At 35.2% G+C, this 18,616-nt stretch overlaps 1 protein-coding gene across 6 annotated transcripts in view; it reads right to left on the bottom strand.

The window, feature by feature from the left end:
- Window positions 1-18,616, bottom strand: part of USH2A (usherin) — a 374,152-nt gene that overhangs the window by 313,390 nt on the left and 42,146 nt on the right. For 5 of the 6 annotated variants that reach the window (XM_053974132.1, XM_053974137.1, XM_053974131.1 and 2 more), the window contains exons 9-12: window positions 18,256-18,349; window positions 10,814-11,009; window positions 9,908-10,038; window positions 352-547 (exon numbers count right to left, since the gene is read on the bottom strand). In XM_053974132.1, coding sequence (XP_053830107.1) covers window positions 352-547; window positions 9,908-10,038; window positions 10,814-11,009; window positions 18,256-18,349 — 617 coding nt within the window. Of the gene's footprint in view, window positions 1-351; window positions 548-9,907; window positions 10,039-10,813; window positions 11,010-17,398; window positions 17,441-18,255; window positions 18,350-18,616 lie in introns of those variants that run through there. The other variant, XM_053974135.1, reaches the window with a different exon arrangement.

Genomic DNA, 18,616 nt, shown 5'->3' with positions numbered 1-18,616 from the left:
CGATTTGCTTAGAACTCATTAAGTACAAAACACGTTGAAAAAGTGCTAATTTCCTAAAAGAAACATCTACGCAGTAAGCAAATTACATTATTTCTGTGACTTATTAGTATGGAGCTATGTAAGCTAACATAGCTATGCCATAAAGAAACTTCTAAAGGGTTGATTAAACTAAGCTTCAAGCTGTAGTTTGATAGAAATATTAAATTAATAATTTTTCAACAGTTAATTTCATTCATTTTTGCAATCTGCCTTCAGCAAAGAAGCTTTCTACACCTTTCATTTAGAAACCAAGTGTGTTTTATTTCCAGAGAAAACAAGAAAAATGGCTCTGAACTCTTGCATTACACATACCAATAACATTTGCTTTGCACTTGCACTGTCCTGAATTTTGGTGACAGGTAATATCTCCATTGACTGTCCCAGAGGTATTACAGTTACAGGGACTGCAGCCATCAGGGTTTGACTGTTGCAGATTGTAGAATCCTTCCTGGCACTGATTGCATTGTCTGCCAGACACATGTCTCTTACAATTACACTGGCCTCCAATCTAGAAAGATACAAAATATTATAGAATGATGAACATACCTATTTTTAGATGATACATTCATTAGCAATGAGAATGGGAGTATGAGTCGGGGGGAGAGAAAATTTGAAATGGAACAGAAAAAAAAAAAAAAAGCCTGTGAGCATTTTCTAATTTGTTGAGAGAGAGGAAAAAAGAGAAATATTGAACAGAGTGTAACTACTCGACTTTTAAATAGAGTTTAAAAGTCCTGTTCTTTCAAAATAGAAGGGAAAAAGAAGCAAGTAAACAATGCAGCCGTATTTACCATCTGGACAGAGAATCTGCAAAGAATAATTACAAAATTGCATTGTAGATATGGTGACTTCTATTAAAATGAATACTTTTTCAATCACAGTTACAGTAAAGAACTATCATCTTCAAAGATCAAGTTTTGCATTTTTTCTTCTGCCTATATGCTTATTTATTTTAGTAAAAATGTTAGTTAACTAAGAATGAAGCAAAATTGAGCGTCTTGTATCTTGTGCAAGATTAAAGGGCTCCTGAAAAGCTACCTCAATTTCAGACCTCTGAAAGCCAGGGAAAAACCCCAATCTCTACATTCATCACTTTGCAATATGGTGGGGAAACTAACCACAGGGAAAGGGCAACAGCACAGGAATGGATAAACAGAGGCATTGGTTAATGCACAACATAAAAACAAACCCAGGGAGTCAAAGCAACACAGAGATGGGAATTGGCAAAAGGTTTGGGATTCCCGATCAAGGAACAAAAACTAACTTTCCTAACTGAAGTGTTCTGGGAAATGCAGAAATAAAGAAACTGTGTCATAAAGAATTTTCTTTAGGTCAGCTTACTTTTTTCAGTGCAAATATTTACAAGTACGAAAAAATACAATAATTCAAAACCAGTATGCATCTATGATATCAACAACTGTAGTTCAATGTACTTTGCTTTTAATTAGCTACTGAAACAGAAATTTCTCTTAACAGTTGCCTTTTTCATCTTTAATCCATGAGTCAAGCTAAGCTGAAACAACAGGAGAGACAAAGCTACTGGCAAGTTTCACTTAAATACTATCATCACACCCTCAAATCTAAAATGAAGCTTTAAGCTTTATTATTACAAAATAGAGTATTTCAACATCTAAAAGTAAATTCTCAGTGCAGGAAATATTGAATACAAGTTAGAGAAGCATATACTCCTACCCTTTCCTCATAAAAGGATTCTGTAGTCCATAAAATCTCTTTAATATGATTTCTTGATAGAGATCTATTACTGATGTATCAGCCTTATTTTTCAGGAAGATGTAGACATTAAAAAGGCAGAACAACCACAAGTACGAGAAGAGTTAAAAGACCACAATAGCAGAAAACACAGCAACACAGATTTTCAATTTAATTCCCTTTTAGACTGGATTTGATCTAGATATTTAATGTATTATAAGAGACCCAGTCATGCATCACAGCCATTCATCAGAGAATTCACATGTGAAAAGCAACTCTGAGTTTAATCCTAAATGAAGAAAAATACCCAGTTTAATGCCTAAATGTAAAAGAAACATTTCTGTGTTCATGATCGCAGCATACTCAGGTTACACAATAGCACTCAACTCATACCCAAAAAAACTTTGAAGTTACTCCAAAAGCTACCACAGGAAGGAAAGCATTACATGCAAAATTTCTTCTTCAATAAGTGAAAGAAAGCTCAAAATAGGATATCTAAATAAGAGAGGATAACCACCACCAAATTTTAAAACTAGTATAAGGCAACACAAAAATGAGCATTTAACAAGCAACATGCCTAAAGCATGAAGGAAAAAAAAATTGAATTTCAGAAACAAAGGACGCCTACCAGAGAATCAGGGCAATAAATAATTAAGTGGTATGATTAGCAGATTCAGAGTGGACACTGGAACACTTCACTAAAAGAGAAGTGCAGCATCAGTAACAGGGTATCCAGAGGGGATGTGGAATCTCTATTCCTAAAGGATACAAGATTTATCCAGACAAAATCATGACTGACTGGATATAGCACTAATAAGAATTCTGCTTGGAGAAAAGCAGATGACTAACTAATGTTTTTATGATTATGTGTAGCATTCGGGAAAGAGAACCACAGCAGAGATCGCAAAGGGTGGCTTCCACAGCTCTTCACTATGAAAGAGGTGCTACCTTTCTATATCAGGAATGATTCTTAAGACTGATTTAAAACCAAAGAAGGCAGAAGAAAAATATTTTAGTGAAATCTCATCTGTTGAAAAGTGACTACACATGAGACAAAAGTTCTAGATGGAACAAAATAGAACATTACTGAAATACTTAATAATTGCTTAAATTAACATCAGTAAAAGAGGAATAAAATTACATCATTCTCCTTAAAAGGCTGTAAGGAAGATCCTGAGATCTACATTCTAGTAGGCTTTCTTGTATTACTATTCTACATTCCATTAAAAATCCAAATTATATATTGGAAAAGATTGGTACTTTTTTCCCAAAAGGAAATCATGCTACATGATACTACTGCATTTCTTTAAGTCAGCAACATCTTAATATATCACATACACTGAACCAAAAGGATGATCAAAAACTGAAATTAATTTGTATATCAAGAAGTACAAACTTAATACCCAGGGAAAACCAACACTGACTATAGGTAGACAGTGATACGTCCAAAATTAGCTATTACCACTCAAGAAAGAAGCTGTTAAAGCTGCTCCATTTCCCCTACAAATCATTTGGAAGCTCTGAAGCAGGTAAAAAGGCAATAGGAATACTGTGATTATCAATAAAAGAACAGAAAATTACACAGGAAATCTCATTCTGTCATAAAAATCTGGTTTGTATCAACATTTTACATAATTTGTGTATCTGGTTACCCTCTGTAAAATATAAGAGGTCACGGAGTGAGTAGAATAAAGAAAGATACAAATGAAAAGAGACTAAAGACTTTACAGTTTGGAAATAAAGGACTGAAATGAAGGGAATACGTGGCTACAAAATCATGAGTGTCTTACAGAGTGAATACTCTTTTTTCATAGAAAATAGAACACTCAGGAAATTCTAAGGAAGTAAACAAAGTAATTACTTGCTTAAAAAATTTAGTTAGATTAATTCCATATGTGGACACCAAACGTGGCTACTCAGATGAAAATCCCGAGTTTAGCTCAGGTAGCCCTAAACCCATAAATAACTAAAATCTAGAAAAGCACATCACAGCAGGATCATGCTTCTGGAAATCAGAGAAGATACTGTGCTAGCTTAGTCTCGTTTCATTCAGCAGAGCTGATCCTGAATACCTGGAAACCCATGGCTAATTGTGAGCAAAGGGTAGGTATTTCCAGATGCCACAAGTGAAACATGTAGATTACTAAGTGCTGAAAGAAGCAAAGAATACCAGGATTTCAGCATAATTTTGTGTCAAGCTATTACAAGGAGCAGTAATTTTCATCACATGCACTTGCAGAAAATGTATGTCCCTAAACTTAATCATAACAGGGTAAAAAAAATGATGCTTGAAGAATGACTATAACTCTTCAAATGAGGGAGAAATGTCTGGCCAACTAAAAAATTCAAATTTTATTCAGGAGCCAGCCAACAAAATCATTTGCAGATGTCCCTGTAAAAAAGCAATATTTGGGCTTAATCTGGGGAGAATTTGATTTAAAAATGAGAAATATAGAAAAACAGTATCTTTAATTTCTCCCTACAGAGAAGCACTAAAATAATCTGTGAAATGTTTGGCAATGAATACTATTTCAAAGAAGCTGAACAAGCTGATAAATGTTTATAATACTGAAGAAACAGGTGTACCACAGGTTATAACATGGAAATCTATATCAAAATGGGGAGAACAAACCATTTCAATAACTACATAAAAATCCAATTATGAAGGAAAGAGGCTCTTTTTGTTATTATTATTATTTCTGTAAATCTAGCTTACTCTGGAAATTATGGTATCATTGAAAATATTGGTAGAAATGAATATTTAAAGGTTTTGTTAACCAGAATTTCACCAGTTGTTCACTGGAGATATTACTGAATCTCCCCCGCCTTCCCCGATTCAAATGTTATCTGCCATTTAAAGAAAAATATTTCAATTTTCTGTGACCAATGCTGATTATAGAAGACCAGAAAGGAATCTGTTCTCCTGTTACTTATGCCTGAGAAGCCTGGTTCTGACCCAAACAGTCAGCAAACACAAACAGACGGTGTATTAATATGACCATCTTGGTACTGAATCACTGATGGAAAATATCATTGCTTGCTCTGAAAATGAACCTGGCCGAGCATTACTACCAAGTGGTGGTGTGTCTTAGGACCTCATATTTACAATTGTTATTTGAGACAGAAAATCACAGATGCTGAGTTCACATGTATCCCTTGTGTCATTTATAATTTATGTACAAAACACATGTTACTCTGATATCCTTGAGTGTAAAAAGTTACAAAAGGTATGCCAGCAACCTTCTCCTGCCTAAACCACAGCTGCAGACTCATCCTTAATCAGGAATCCAGCTACTTAATGTTTCTGAATTTTAGGTATATGGAGCAGTTCACCTGCTTTAGACTCTTGTGATACCACTCTTTAACTGCAGGACACTTTAACACATTACATCTAGAATGACAAATTCAAAGTGAAGTCTGTTCAGCAACCCTTCTGTTACTAGACTGATACACGAACTTAAAAAGAGATTTAAGCACCCAGGACAAAGGGTGACATATTCCAAAGAATTGCCTTAATAGTTTGTCAGAGTACAGCAAACTTCTTAGCCATAGCGCTCACCGAGTAGATATTCAACATGTACATATCACAGTATCAGAAATGTAACTTCTGACTATTTAAACTCTTGTTGGCCATACGTACTCTTACATTATAAAATGCAATTTCCTGAAACAATCATTTACCTAAACCTTTCAGAAAGTTAAAATCAACTCCTTCCCTTTGGATATGCTTGTAATTTCAAATTGCTCTTTGAAATTCAATTTCAAATTGTTCTTTGGTGTCTGTAATAGCAGCAATGTAGTGTCAAAAACATATAATCAGAAAAAGTCTCTCCAATTCTGGACAACAATGCAATATGAGGCTGGATGTTAATAAATTTAAAAAAGCTGACACTTGAATTTTTTTTCCAAAGTTAACTTCTGGTTTTGAAGCCCAAAAAACTCCTGAAAAAAACATTTTATAATTGGCCAAGTCACTACTAAGTTCAATTATTTACTCTCTACCACAGCAGAAGCACCTTGCCTTGACCCACTGCAAGTTTCAGGGCATTGCATGACTCAGGGGTATATTTAGGTCTGGCATGAAATTCTTACTGTTCATCCTGCGATCACCATTTTGCAATTGATTGGTACCAGACTCAACATTCTGCCTTTCTGATATAAATGCTAATCATATATTTCTCAGTATCTTCTTATTTGATGCAAATCTGGCAAGGACCCCAGCATCCAGTTGTCTGCAATCTCAGGAAGAGGGAGCAAGGGGGTTGAGGACTTTTATTTTCTTTCCTTTTCTCCAGTTTAGGAAATGAGAACTGTACAGTGTGCTGGCTCACACACATAGGTTAATGGTCTGACACCAAATACCTGAGAGTATTCTCGGGATGTCGGCTTTGGGAACTGAAAATTGAATAAGCAGCAATAATGAAGTTCCTTTGCACTCCCCTGATATCTCTTCTTGTCATCATGTATGATGACTTTCAAAAGTCAGTAGCTTTCTACTACTTTTGCTCAAAACATAAAATGAGGCATTTACCCTCTGCCCACAACACTCCAAGGGGTGGGAGTGGATCAAATCCCACAAATAAACTCTCACAGAAAACCAGCATTTCCACTTTTTAAAATCCGTCCGAAATAAAGCCATAGGATTACCGAACATAAAAAAGCTAATTTTCCATCATTTTAGCAATAAGGTTAAAGGCCTCCCATTAAGAGAAGCCCAGATTCAGAATACACAGTGTTTGATAACCTGATTTTTAATGGACTCCACTATGCACAATATTTTTCAATGACACATTTGCATTCTTTACATTCCTTATTCTCTTTGGTATATCTGTTGACTGAAATTCCCTTAATGAACTGCTTTAACCTGTGTTTTTCCCTTGCAACACATATTCCATTTATTTATTTATTGTCAATCACAATAAACAGGTTGAAATCAGTGTAGATAGATAAATGAAAATGGGAAGGCTCATCCTAAATTTAGATTAAAGAATTAACTCAGAAGTGAAAATAGAAATAGAAATACTATTTTCATTTTGAGCATATATATAGATATAATTTTTTTAAATATTTAGGGAGTGTGCAGAAAGGTGAAATCTGAAGTCTGTTCAGATAGGTACTCGGTAGCACTGGAATCTGCTTTCATGTGACTCTTCAGAGAAAAGAGTAACTAACATTTTGTTCATTTTCTTGCCTTGAAGTTTTCTTGTAAGATGAGACAATACAGCTGCCACCTTGAGAGAAGAAAAGTAAGTCTTTGCAACTCTAAACAATATCCTCTGCAGTAAAATACAGCTTCCTCACAACAACAAGTACATGATACATATTTGTTTGGATGTTAAGGGAAAAATTCTTAAAATCAGCAAAAGCTGAGTAAGATAACTAAAGATAACATTCTGGTCTCAGTGAATTTAGTTATTTCCAAAGATTAGCTAAAGGCAATAGCAGTACTTTCAGGTTTCCCTAAAACAAATGCCCAGGAAAAGAGTGCTTTTTTCCCCCAGCATTATATATTACTTACTATAATGGAATCATGAAAGGACCACAAGCTGCCATGCCTGATAGAATATGTAAGCATTTGTAGAGCAGTCTGGGTAAAAAGCAGTACAGGAAAATGAGTAAAAGATTTTGGTATGAGGGCCAGAAAACATTAATCTCCAACTAGAGCAAGAATGATCATGTCAGCAGTATTCTGGTAGAACTTTCTCATGTGTGAATTGTTAGGGAGAAAGGAGGAAGGCAGCCAATTCTTCTTTCACTCTCCTAAGGCTCAAGCACCTCTAACAGCTCATCTGGACTTTCTGATTGTTTAAAATATTTCATTACAAATGGTCACAAAGACAATGCAACCATCTTTTCTACAATGACTAAACATCAATAACCAGCACAGAAGTGGACAATTTTTATCAGGCTATAGCAATTCTCACTTGTACTCACCAGTCTCAAAGGAAAATGTCATTCTGCAAAAATACCTAACAAACTGCTTGTGGGTGCACTGCTACACCACTCCCAAAATTCCACCTGTTACTGTAAGCCATAAAGTCACAATTTTGAATTACTACGTTAGTTCACACTTTAAAACACAAAGCCTTTATTTTAAAATACAAAGTCTACACTAGGCTGTAAGTGGATGTGATCATCAAAGGTATGAGAAGTGAGAAACGCTGCAAGAAAGAAATTCTCTATACCTACATGCATTTCTCACCAAGGGCAGAGTGCATAGGTTACAGAAGAGGCATAAAGTTTTCATGATCAATTCAAAGAACTGAGATGGGAGCAACTGTGTTGCAGTCAGCTCTTCCACACATCTTGCAAACTATCAGCATGCATAATACTTCATTTGATGAGTGAATGCTCTTTCTGTGTGATTCAATAGATGAGATTGTTTTGTGATTCAATGGATTAATTTTGGAACTCTGTACCTCTTGGAACTTAGTGACTAAAGTGGCACTTTGCAAAAAGAAAAAAATGTTGATGATCTGAAGAAAGTGATGATTTATGCAGTAAAAGTGTATTCTGCCACATTTTTGGCAAATTTCCTTGAAAATTATCAATGTGATGTGACAATTAATTTTCATGAGTAGGGTTCTTATTCCTTATGATTCCATCTTCCACAGGTCAAATTTGGAAACACTTCCTCCAATGATGCCTTCCTATTTCATGTAATTCATTTCAGCCTTTAGTCCCCAGTCTTATTAATCTATTCTTTAATGCCTCTCAATCATTTCTCCCTGCTCTGCTTCAGCAATTGATGCTTTGTTGAGCAATACAGTCTCCCCCATTTTTCTCATTTTATCTCCCTGTTCATACTTTCATAGTCAGGCATCATCAACATTCTTGTATATTTAAGTATAAAGCACTGATTTCTGTAAACTACTGTTGCTCTGATTATTAATCACAGTTAAAGCTGATTTAGGTTAACATTTCACCATAAACCCTGGATACATAAATTAACATTTGCTTTCATTCCTCCTATGTCTTGAAAAATAATCCTAACACGATACCTGTGTTTTGCAAGCTTTTTTTTCCCCACTTCTGTGTATTGACAGAGTGTGTTACTTCAGAAGACTGAAAATTATAACATTATTTCTTTTTCTAATACAGCAGACTATTTTAGAAAACATATTTTGCTATATTTGCATGTCACACAGAATATGTACCAATGCATGAGTCCTGTGAGGTGCACTGAGGTGCAACTGGGCACGTATCTGTACCTCTTTGATGGTAACTGAGGATGAAAATACAATAGGATCCACAAGAGTTCACTGTTAAATAAAATTCAATGACAAGAGACATATGATGAAAAAAGCCAGAGATTACTTTACGAATAAAAGTGTTGAAAAAAGAAGAGATAGGAAAATTGGCAGCAAGGTGAAGTGGTTCTATCACATTTACCCATAGAGTAAGTTCTACCTTTACAATAAGTTTCACAACAATTATTTCTCACCTATTCCTAACAAAATTTAGAGTTTGCCAATGGACAGGACATATGTGAATAGAACACAAACCACAATATACTTTTAGCATGTGTTCAAGATTTTAATCATTTTTCCTGTGTTTTTTTCCAACATGCATGTTTTAAAAGTTACAGATAGATTTATTACTGGACTAGACAGCTTGCATGACAATGAGGTCCATTGACTTTAAAAGCATAGCTGACAGTGTTCTCTTTTCAGCATCACTTTGTGGGTTTCTTTTATTTTTAATGGACTTCATAAATTAAAAGGGAGATCAATCCTTGTCTTACTATAGGGAAAAGTAGCTTAATTTTAGTTCCATTTCAGGCTCAGCTTATTGCCTGGATTTTCAAAACCTTTTAGAAACTTTAAGACAGTACCAAGACCTTCAAAAACACTCAAAACCTAGATGTTTTAACATTACTGAGTGCAGAGGTAGCATCCCAAAACTACTATTCATACAACATCTTTTATGTCTGTTGCTGATCTAGATGAGTAAGTCTTCATCAGTACATTTCAAATTCCTCTCTGTTTTCTCAGCTTTCAAATGTCTGATGTAAGTCAATTATCATTTTGAAAAGGCTGGACTTCAGAATATTTTTTATATAGACTAGTTACCATCTGAATATACTTTGTAAAATCTTATGGCTGTCTACCCAGCTGATTGAAATGTTTTCTCCTTTTTCTCTATTAAGGCTACTTACACTATCACACAAGAGGCTCTTATTTTTGGAGCCTGTTGCATTACAGTCGCAGGGTTTGCAAACATCGATGGCTGAAAGATCTGCACCTGCTTGTCTGTAATGGAAATCCTTGCACAGCTCACAGTTCCTTCCTGCATGAAAGAAAGGTTATGCATTATGGCTTCCAATTCATTAAAATTAGCTGTATAATTCAAAATTAAAGACTATTCCTTTGAGAGAATTCTATAATTTTCAGGACGTCCATTTTAATGCACCTTTCATCTCTACCTGCCAATTTAGTGATCCAGAGCATATGAAACAATGAACCTGTTACAAACTATGTTTTACTCCATTAAACTTCCATCTGTTATATAATACCACACTTATATAAAAGCTGTGCCATGCAAATGCCTATACATTTTTTTTTGAAAAATTGAACCTGAAACTTTTCTTTTTTATCTTTACTAGATAAAGCCAAGAAAATTGAAATAGAAGAGAATTTTTTAAGTATTCAAATCTACTACCTATATTGAATAAAGAGATTTATTCAATAAGCAAGAAAATGACATTAGAGAGAAATCTGACAACCTTTTTAGGCATTGTCTGTTAAACTGGTCCAGTAAGATTATATTTTGAATTTAAATGCTCTAGCATATGTAAGGGGAATTACCTTTAAACTATATATTTTAATTATCTATTGTATGTGTTTTACATGAAAGTTTTTATACAAGATTGGATTAAATTTTATAATATTTTCCTATGGCTTAAGAGTTGACACTGTTGTTACTGCACTATCTGAGTAGTTTAAAAATACATATACATGAGAATTTATTGGACTCTCAGCCATAGAGCATTACTAATTTCACCTGACACAAGACTTAGTCAAAAAGAAACTGTAAAATAAACAGTCCATTCTCTTTGACTTACCAGCTGTGTTGTGCTGACAGTTATCACACACTCCGCCACCACCTCGGTGGTGTTCCTGAGGAAAAGGATCCATTGCTAAGTCATAGTGGCAGCTTTCTGCATGGCCATAACACTGACATGGTTTGCAATTATAGCCATGAACTTGGTCACCTGGACGGAAAGGCTTGTCATTGTACAATGGCAAACAGCGATCACACTGAAATAAATCAGAAATAAAAGAAAATGCTGCTTCTTAGACATGAATATTTCTTCACCTCACAAGTTTCCTAATATAGTCTCTATGTTCATATATTTTTCTATGTGTCTTCCCCAATTTAAAAGTTAATAATATTTGGCTTAGAGAAAAAGTGAGGAAGCATCAAGGGAAATAACAAACCCAACATTTTAATTATTATTTTAACATTTTAAGGTCATTTTAAAAACAGAGTAAAACCAAGGAAAGTGAGCAGAAGAACAACATTTTAAAAATTTAGGTACTCAACACAGGCTAATGTCCTGAGATTCCAATTCATTTAAGCCTTGAAAGATGCAAAATGGTGCTTGCTATGTTTATGGCACAGAAGACATTCACCTAATCCATCCATTTGGATGCATTTTAAACAATGTGTATTCTTGTAGTTTCTAATGTTGTAATAACAGTAGTTTGTACTACTACCATTTGACCTTGTGAGTGAAACAAAAGATATTACAATCATGATTTCTGTCTTTCAGAAGGAACTTAAATGCTTCAAAATAAGTTGCTTCTGTTACATATTTGGGCACCTATTTTCTTTTTTTGGTAACTTCCTTCTTAATCTTGAGAAGCATGCTAATCTTTCCTTATGGTTGTTATTCCAAGCAATATTATAATTATTTGTTACTTTTTAGTATGTCTATATCACCTATACACTGAAAACTAGGAAATTGTATTGAAGTTTCTAAACTGTTTCACTCACAGCTAGTGCTGGGAAAGCATCATCTGTGTGTAAAACAATCTGAATTAAAAACCATAAGCTTAAGATAGTCCAAGAATTGCAGACCAGTCACAAACTATAACAAAAGCCACTTGGGAGAGAAAATTAAATCACAAGAATATATGTATTGAAATTTAATTTGAATATACTAAATAAAAAGTAAGCAATAATAACTGCATTTTTTTCTAATCTGTTAAAAACAAACCAAAACCACACAATATCACCACAGTAAGAGAAAAAAAGGGGTTTTCAGGATGAAAATTAGAAGGGTTTTGTTGCATTGCTCTGGCGAATGGTTCCCCCCCCCCCCCAGCCCCCCGAGACCCTGTAGCTGTAACCATGTTAGTTTAACCCTTCCTTCCTTTCTGGACCCAATTGGCTGGGAGCTGGGAGCCAATTATCTCTTCCTGGACAGGAGTCTAGATAATGCCCTGCTCCTCCATTGTTCCCTCTCTTTCCCTCTCATACCCTTTCTCTTTCTCTCTTCCTCCTATGGAATAAACGTCTTGGACCACATCAGGGGTAAGAGCCTCTTTTGGAATCTTCTGCCACAACCCTGTAATATTTTTCCCCAAAGCTCTCTCAGATCTGGGCTAGCCTTGTAACTCCAGAGGGCTGCAGGGCAAAGTATTAACAGGGTTTTACTTGAGACCTTGAACTCTGGCCTTTGTTTATCAGAGCAATCGCTGCCTAATTGTGATTATCTCACTTTAAATGCACTAAGTGCAACACCTTGACCATAACTCTTCACAAGTTACACAGCTCTAACTTAATCAAGTCCTTCCCTCATTTACATCCATGTTACCTCTCTCTCCACATTGAGAAAAATCAACATTACACATCACCTAACAACACAAGACAAGAGGGTTCATTCAGGCATGGCACAACTTGGGAAGCACAACAAAGAAACAAGCTACCAGCCATGCTATCCAGCTCATGCAGCTCCCTCCTCCCAGCATGTCTATGGAAATATGTCTTCCTTGAAAGGAAAATAATGCAGGAATAGCTATCAACCTGCCAGCCCTGAGTTTCCATTTGTGCATGGCCAGCCACACAGCAGCTGAAAGCATTCATCATCTCATTTCAGATTTAATCTTGGATCAGTTACTTATGCACACCTGTGCTTGCACCTATTGTTGAATGACACACAGGCACGAAGGTGTATGAGAGAAAAAGATGGCATCTGATTACATAGTAAGAAGCCTCTTTGAAACATCTCTTGTTGTGTGACTTTTAAAACTTAGACAAAACTTTTAAAAATCATAGACTTACTAAATTTGGAAAATACCTTTAAGATCATCAAGTTCAACTATTAACCCAACGCTGCCAGGTTCACCACTAAACCATGCAAGCCACATCTACACACTTTTTAAGATTTCCAGGAACAGTGATTCCATCACTTTCCCTGGGTAGCCTGTTCCAATCCCTGGCAAACCTTTCAGTGAAGAATTTTTTCCTAATATCTAATCTAAACCTTCTCCAGCCCAATTTGAGATTATTTCCTCTTGTTCTATCACTTGTTACCTGGGAGCAGAGATTGACTCCTCTCATCTACAACCTCCTTGGCAAAAAAGCAGTCATTCAGAAGTTGGCAGTGAGTGTGAAACGTTTGTTGTTCTAGCAGTTGTCACACCTGCATGCAATAAACATGGGCACTGGACCCCCACATCACCCTGCTGTTTGTCACACCTCCAGGCCTCAACTTTCACGTTTGGTAGCACTATGATGTACATGTTGCCATCTTCAGGTCTTCATTCATCAAATCTGAACTCTGCATTTGTCCAAAGCATAGTAGTTGAGAATTGCAAACCAAGATTTGGGCTTTGGTTCTTGGCTACTGCATGTAAAATGAATAGGTATATTTCCAAAAGCCCATGGCAAGGTCTAGCAGCAGATTTACAAAGAATGTTAATGCTTAACAAAACCAACATTTCTCTGTAACTGTAACACCCAGAAACATGCAGATGTCCTTATTCTCAGTTACATCTAGGCCCTTCAGAAAACATCTTAAATATATGGTTTTCCCTATGGTCAATAACAAACTTGCCTTCTTGATATATAGTATCTGAACTTCTCACCATCTGTGAAAAGTTTCCTGAGAAAACATAACATGGAGCCAGGTGGCCAAAATACTAAGCCTAACTTGGCCCAATTCATTAGTCTAAAACAATTAAGAACTGATTTCCAACAATGCATTCAAGATATTTTTTTTACTAAAATTATTATTAAAAAATTAAAAGCACACTCCTATAAGCACTATTTTTTCTCTCTTAATATTTATACTGGAAGAAGAAAAATAACCATTATGCTAAAATTTATGACAGAGAATCCTGTATATAACTAATGTCAAAAATGGAAAAACATATCACTTGAAGTATACTTATGGTATCACCTGTGGCTTGAGCCTAAGCCTTTATGTACCAAGTTCATTTTTAGGCCCTAAGAGTTCTGAGGACAGTGCCTCTGAAGAAACAGTCAACAAATATCCAAAGAAATACTTCAGACAGCAACAGTAACACTTTAAAACTTGCAATAAATCATTACTAACTAGAACCTTTTATTCCAACACTTTTTAAATACCCTGTTGCTTGCCTCTCAGTGGCATTCTTTTATACATATATGATTTTATGTGGAATTAATTCCTTTTATTCCTTTTTGTAACCTGTGTAGGAGTTTGCAGCCCACTCTGAAAGCTCAGTTGCAATAAACAGTGTACATACACACCTATAGTACTTATACACATGCTTCTGTAATATACGTTATCAAAAGTACACCATTTAAAAATCTGATGAAGTGACACCGAGGTTAGAATGCCACCGTCTCAGGTATTTTGAAATGCTGACTTGTCTTTGAAAAGCTCTATTATGTATAGCACCCATAAGTGCTCTCTAAGTGTTGACTGTAATGGGATAATTAATCATATACAATTCTTTCCTTCCTACAAGATCCTCTTCTGTATCCATCTACTATTCTTTCACTCCATTTCATTTCCTTAGCCAAATAAGTATGGCCTCTAGGGAATATCTATTCCAGATAGCTTTGCCATGCTCTAAAAACAGTCTTAATTTCCTCCTGGCTTTCACCAGCACCCTCACTAAAGCATTTGTATATCTACCAAGACTACATGTGAACTACATCTGTCTCTTGTCAACTCCCCAGTTATCAAAGAGCTTTTAAACTTAAAAGCCAGGTTTTACTAGGAGAAGTAAAAAAAAAAAACACAAAAAACCACAAGCAAAATTAGAACACTAAGTGACTCCAAGGGACCAAGGAAGACAGAATAGAAATGAAAGATATCTTATGGGGTTCCATCCCAATGCTCCATGCAGCAAAAATTGCATTTTTTGCTGGCTTACTTGTTTCTGCAAGCAAGAACTCTGTTACTGAGTGTACTGTAGTTAATATTTACAGCTCCTCATGTACTATTTATGATTAATTCCAACATCTAACATGATATAGATTGACTTTTAACTAAGGTTTACATAGATTCTTCTGTAACAATATGAAGCATCTTACTTATTCAATTCCTGATAAAACAACATATGCCATATCCATTTTTCAGACCACAGATGTTTAAAACCATTACGGAAAAGTCTGAAGACCTGAAACCTTTACTGCATCCAGTCAATCTCTCACTTCCATTCATATCTTCTCAAGCATTTATCAGAGTGACTTAATTTAAATTTTCTTTTCTATTATGATTTTTATAATTATTTCTGTATATTTTGCCATTACCTTTCTCTATTAAGTTCTAGACAGTTGATTTGAAAGAGGCTTTGAGGTTGCAATGTAAGGGTAACCTTGGTTGACTGTCTTGTTCTTTCATGGGCTGTTTCCAGCTCATCATGTGACAGCTTGGAAAGTTTTTGAACATACTTTTCCTTGAGTCTAAAAGCTAATCTTTGCATACAAACGTTACCAAAATCTGGACTCCACTCTCAATCTCCCAGTTTCCATTTGTAAAAAGAAGAGCTATCTCCCAAAGCTGGACTCAAGGCATTTAGAGAACAATTTGTAAATGAAGAAGCTGAATATTTTTTTCAAAAAATGAGAGACAAGCTTTGTGAGGTTTAATTTCCTCTCTTTTTCATAATATGGCCCCTCAACATCTGCAGATCATTCTTAAGCAACCCCTTCTTCTCATCATCTCAGATTTCATAGCAACATATTTCATCATCATTCTTCACCAAAATGGAACTCAGGAAAAAAAAAATCCATTTGGTATGTCAGATTTCATAACATAGTGATGCAAATACCTAAACTAAGATTTCTATTTGTAATAGTTATGCAGATTTTTTATTTCTGGTATTGCTTTGCTGCCCAATAGCTAGCCAGATGTATATGCCAGGTAAATTCAAGACAGTAATTTTAGCTGTATTAAATGTAAATCTGACAAGGACATACTCTGCCATATGTAAAAAGCTTTTCGAGGATCTCTGATTTCTTGTAAAAGACATTGAAAAAACCCACCCTAAAGCCAAAAACTTTCTTATATCTCCTCGTTGTGGTGACTTACTCTCTGCTAACACAGAACTTAAGTTAAAAAAAACCTGCTTGCTGATAGTGCTATTTCTTCTCAAAAATATTTTCTTTTTCTCTACCAAAAGAAGTTATATTTGGAAACTTGCTTTATCAAATGCTTACTTAAACCAAAAAAATATACAAATAAATAAATTTATTTTTACAGTTCCTAATTCACTGGGGTGGGAGCCAAAGAAACAGGTGTAAATCTATCAGAGTTTTATCATTGTCAGTGATAGTCAAAAATCAGGATGGACTTTCGTTTTGCTTTTAAGTGTTAGCCTTACCAAAAAAAAAAATCAAAATCTTTAAGCTGTTTGGATTCCATGTAATCTTTGATAAAATTCAAAGTAGTTGGTGATACATTTCCAAGTACAGATTCTATTTTATTACTACTGCTATTTTATTTCATATTTAATAGATACTGACATGGTTATTAAAGAATGAGAAAAATAATTAAACAACATCCTTATTGTACTCTGAATTAATACAGTTAATTCAAGCACTTCAATTATGGTTACGATGCATATATACCAAATCAGAGACGTGACACTCAGTGGAACAACCCATTAACATTGACAGGAAATATCTGATAAGGCAGATACATCATTAAAATGTATTTGGTTTGTTTTCACAAGGTAGCATAAGTCTTGCAAGAGTGCCTGGTGAACTTCCAGATCTTATTAAATATTTATAATTAGTCCTTACCAAGTAACATTTCACAATGTGTGTTCTAATTAAAGGGACACTGTCAGATTGAATTTTTTTTTCTAATTTGACCCATCTAAAAACTTGAAATTTTGGTTCAAGTCCCATTTAGACTGTAGATCCTACAGTTCTGCTTAAGAAGTGAGAAAACTCAGATCCCCTATGAAATTTTACAAAGATCTTTCACACAATCATGAGCACTGTATCAAATGCTCTGAGGTTACCTCTCCTCGCTCTGTTCCTGCAAGCACAGACTGCTTGGGGTTTTTTTTTGGTTTTTTTTGATGTGTGATTAGTCTTCCCTTTGTTACTACTGTTGCTATTCCATATAATCTCTTCTTAATTTTTAGAAAGGCTATTTCCAAAAGGCATAAATGTAGCAAGAAATATATCATATACTCACAATGGAAATCTAACACTCGGTGAGACTGAGGGATTCATTCCTTTGATGTAGCTCATTTTTTCTTAACCTCAACTTATTTTCCTTTTATTTTTTCTTTTGAGATAAATAATTAATCTAGGGAATCTTTTCTTTGAGCAAGTTTTTTTTTACTCATACATCACGGTTCTGCTTGTGTTAAATTGTATGCGAAAAGCTTCCAAGAAAACCAAAGGCTGCATGAAATAAGTGAAAAGTGGCACCATTGAGCTCTCCTCCACGTATTTATCTAGAATACCATGACTTACAGTATTTACCCATTCCCTGCCCAAGAATTATAAAAAAGAATCACAAATGAAAATTATAATTTTGCATTTATGGTAGTTTGGATTGCATTATGGACCACTTAAACTGTTTCCTTTCAAATGAAACTAAACTGGAAGCTAAACTCCAGGACTTTGTCTACTGCATTCCACCTATTGAATGGGTCTGGAGTCCATAGGAGCAGACTAAAATTACCATAGAGTAGTACCTTCACCCTATAGGACTCTTGCTAGTTGCTGCAGCAGGCAGAGACAATCTTTATTAGATGCTCACAGTCTAATCTCAGGTTTGCATCTAATGTTTGAAAGTGGTATAATCTCTAACAAGAAATCAAATCCCTGAACACAACACTCCTGATGGTCTGTGGTGGAATGGCTTTTGGTGAGGGTGGAGAGTGGAATACATCCTTTTCTTTAATTGATACAAATCTGCCACAGAAAGTTTCCCTCTGAAAGACAAGCCTACACTAACACACATATTCACACTCTTTCCCAGGATAGAAATCCCAATGTTGAGGCTGTTCATAGGGAGTAGAGACAGATGAAGGTGAGACTCACGTTATTTCCTTCTGTATAGCTTTCCTTGACACACAGGCACCTGTATGGTTTCATAGCTGTGTCACAATCATCAGCATGGCCATGGCAATTACACCTGAAAGAACAATAGGTGGTGTCAAAAGTTACAACATGAAAACACATCAGTGCAAAAATACATTACACAGTCACAAAGACAATTTTGTGTATTACACAGTCTGGTTGTTTATTAAAAACAAATAAATGTCACCAAAGAGAATATTCTTAGGTGCAGTAAACTACAAAAGACTATTTCACTCAATAGATTTTTAAGCATCAACAATTGCTTTTCAAGAAAATAAAAACCAGCATGTAGTAGAGCTACTCTTGCCTTCTATGATAGGTA

The sequence above is a fragment of the Vidua macroura genome, chromosome 3, assembly GCF_024509145.1.
Source record: "Vidua macroura isolate BioBank_ID:100142 chromosome 3, ASM2450914v1, whole genome shotgun sequence".
Taxonomy (NCBI): Eukaryota; Metazoa; Chordata; class Aves; order Passeriformes; family Viduidae; genus Vidua; species Vidua macroura.
Note: the sequence above shows the minus strand (reverse complement) of the source record. Positions and strands in the feature narration are given on the sequence as shown.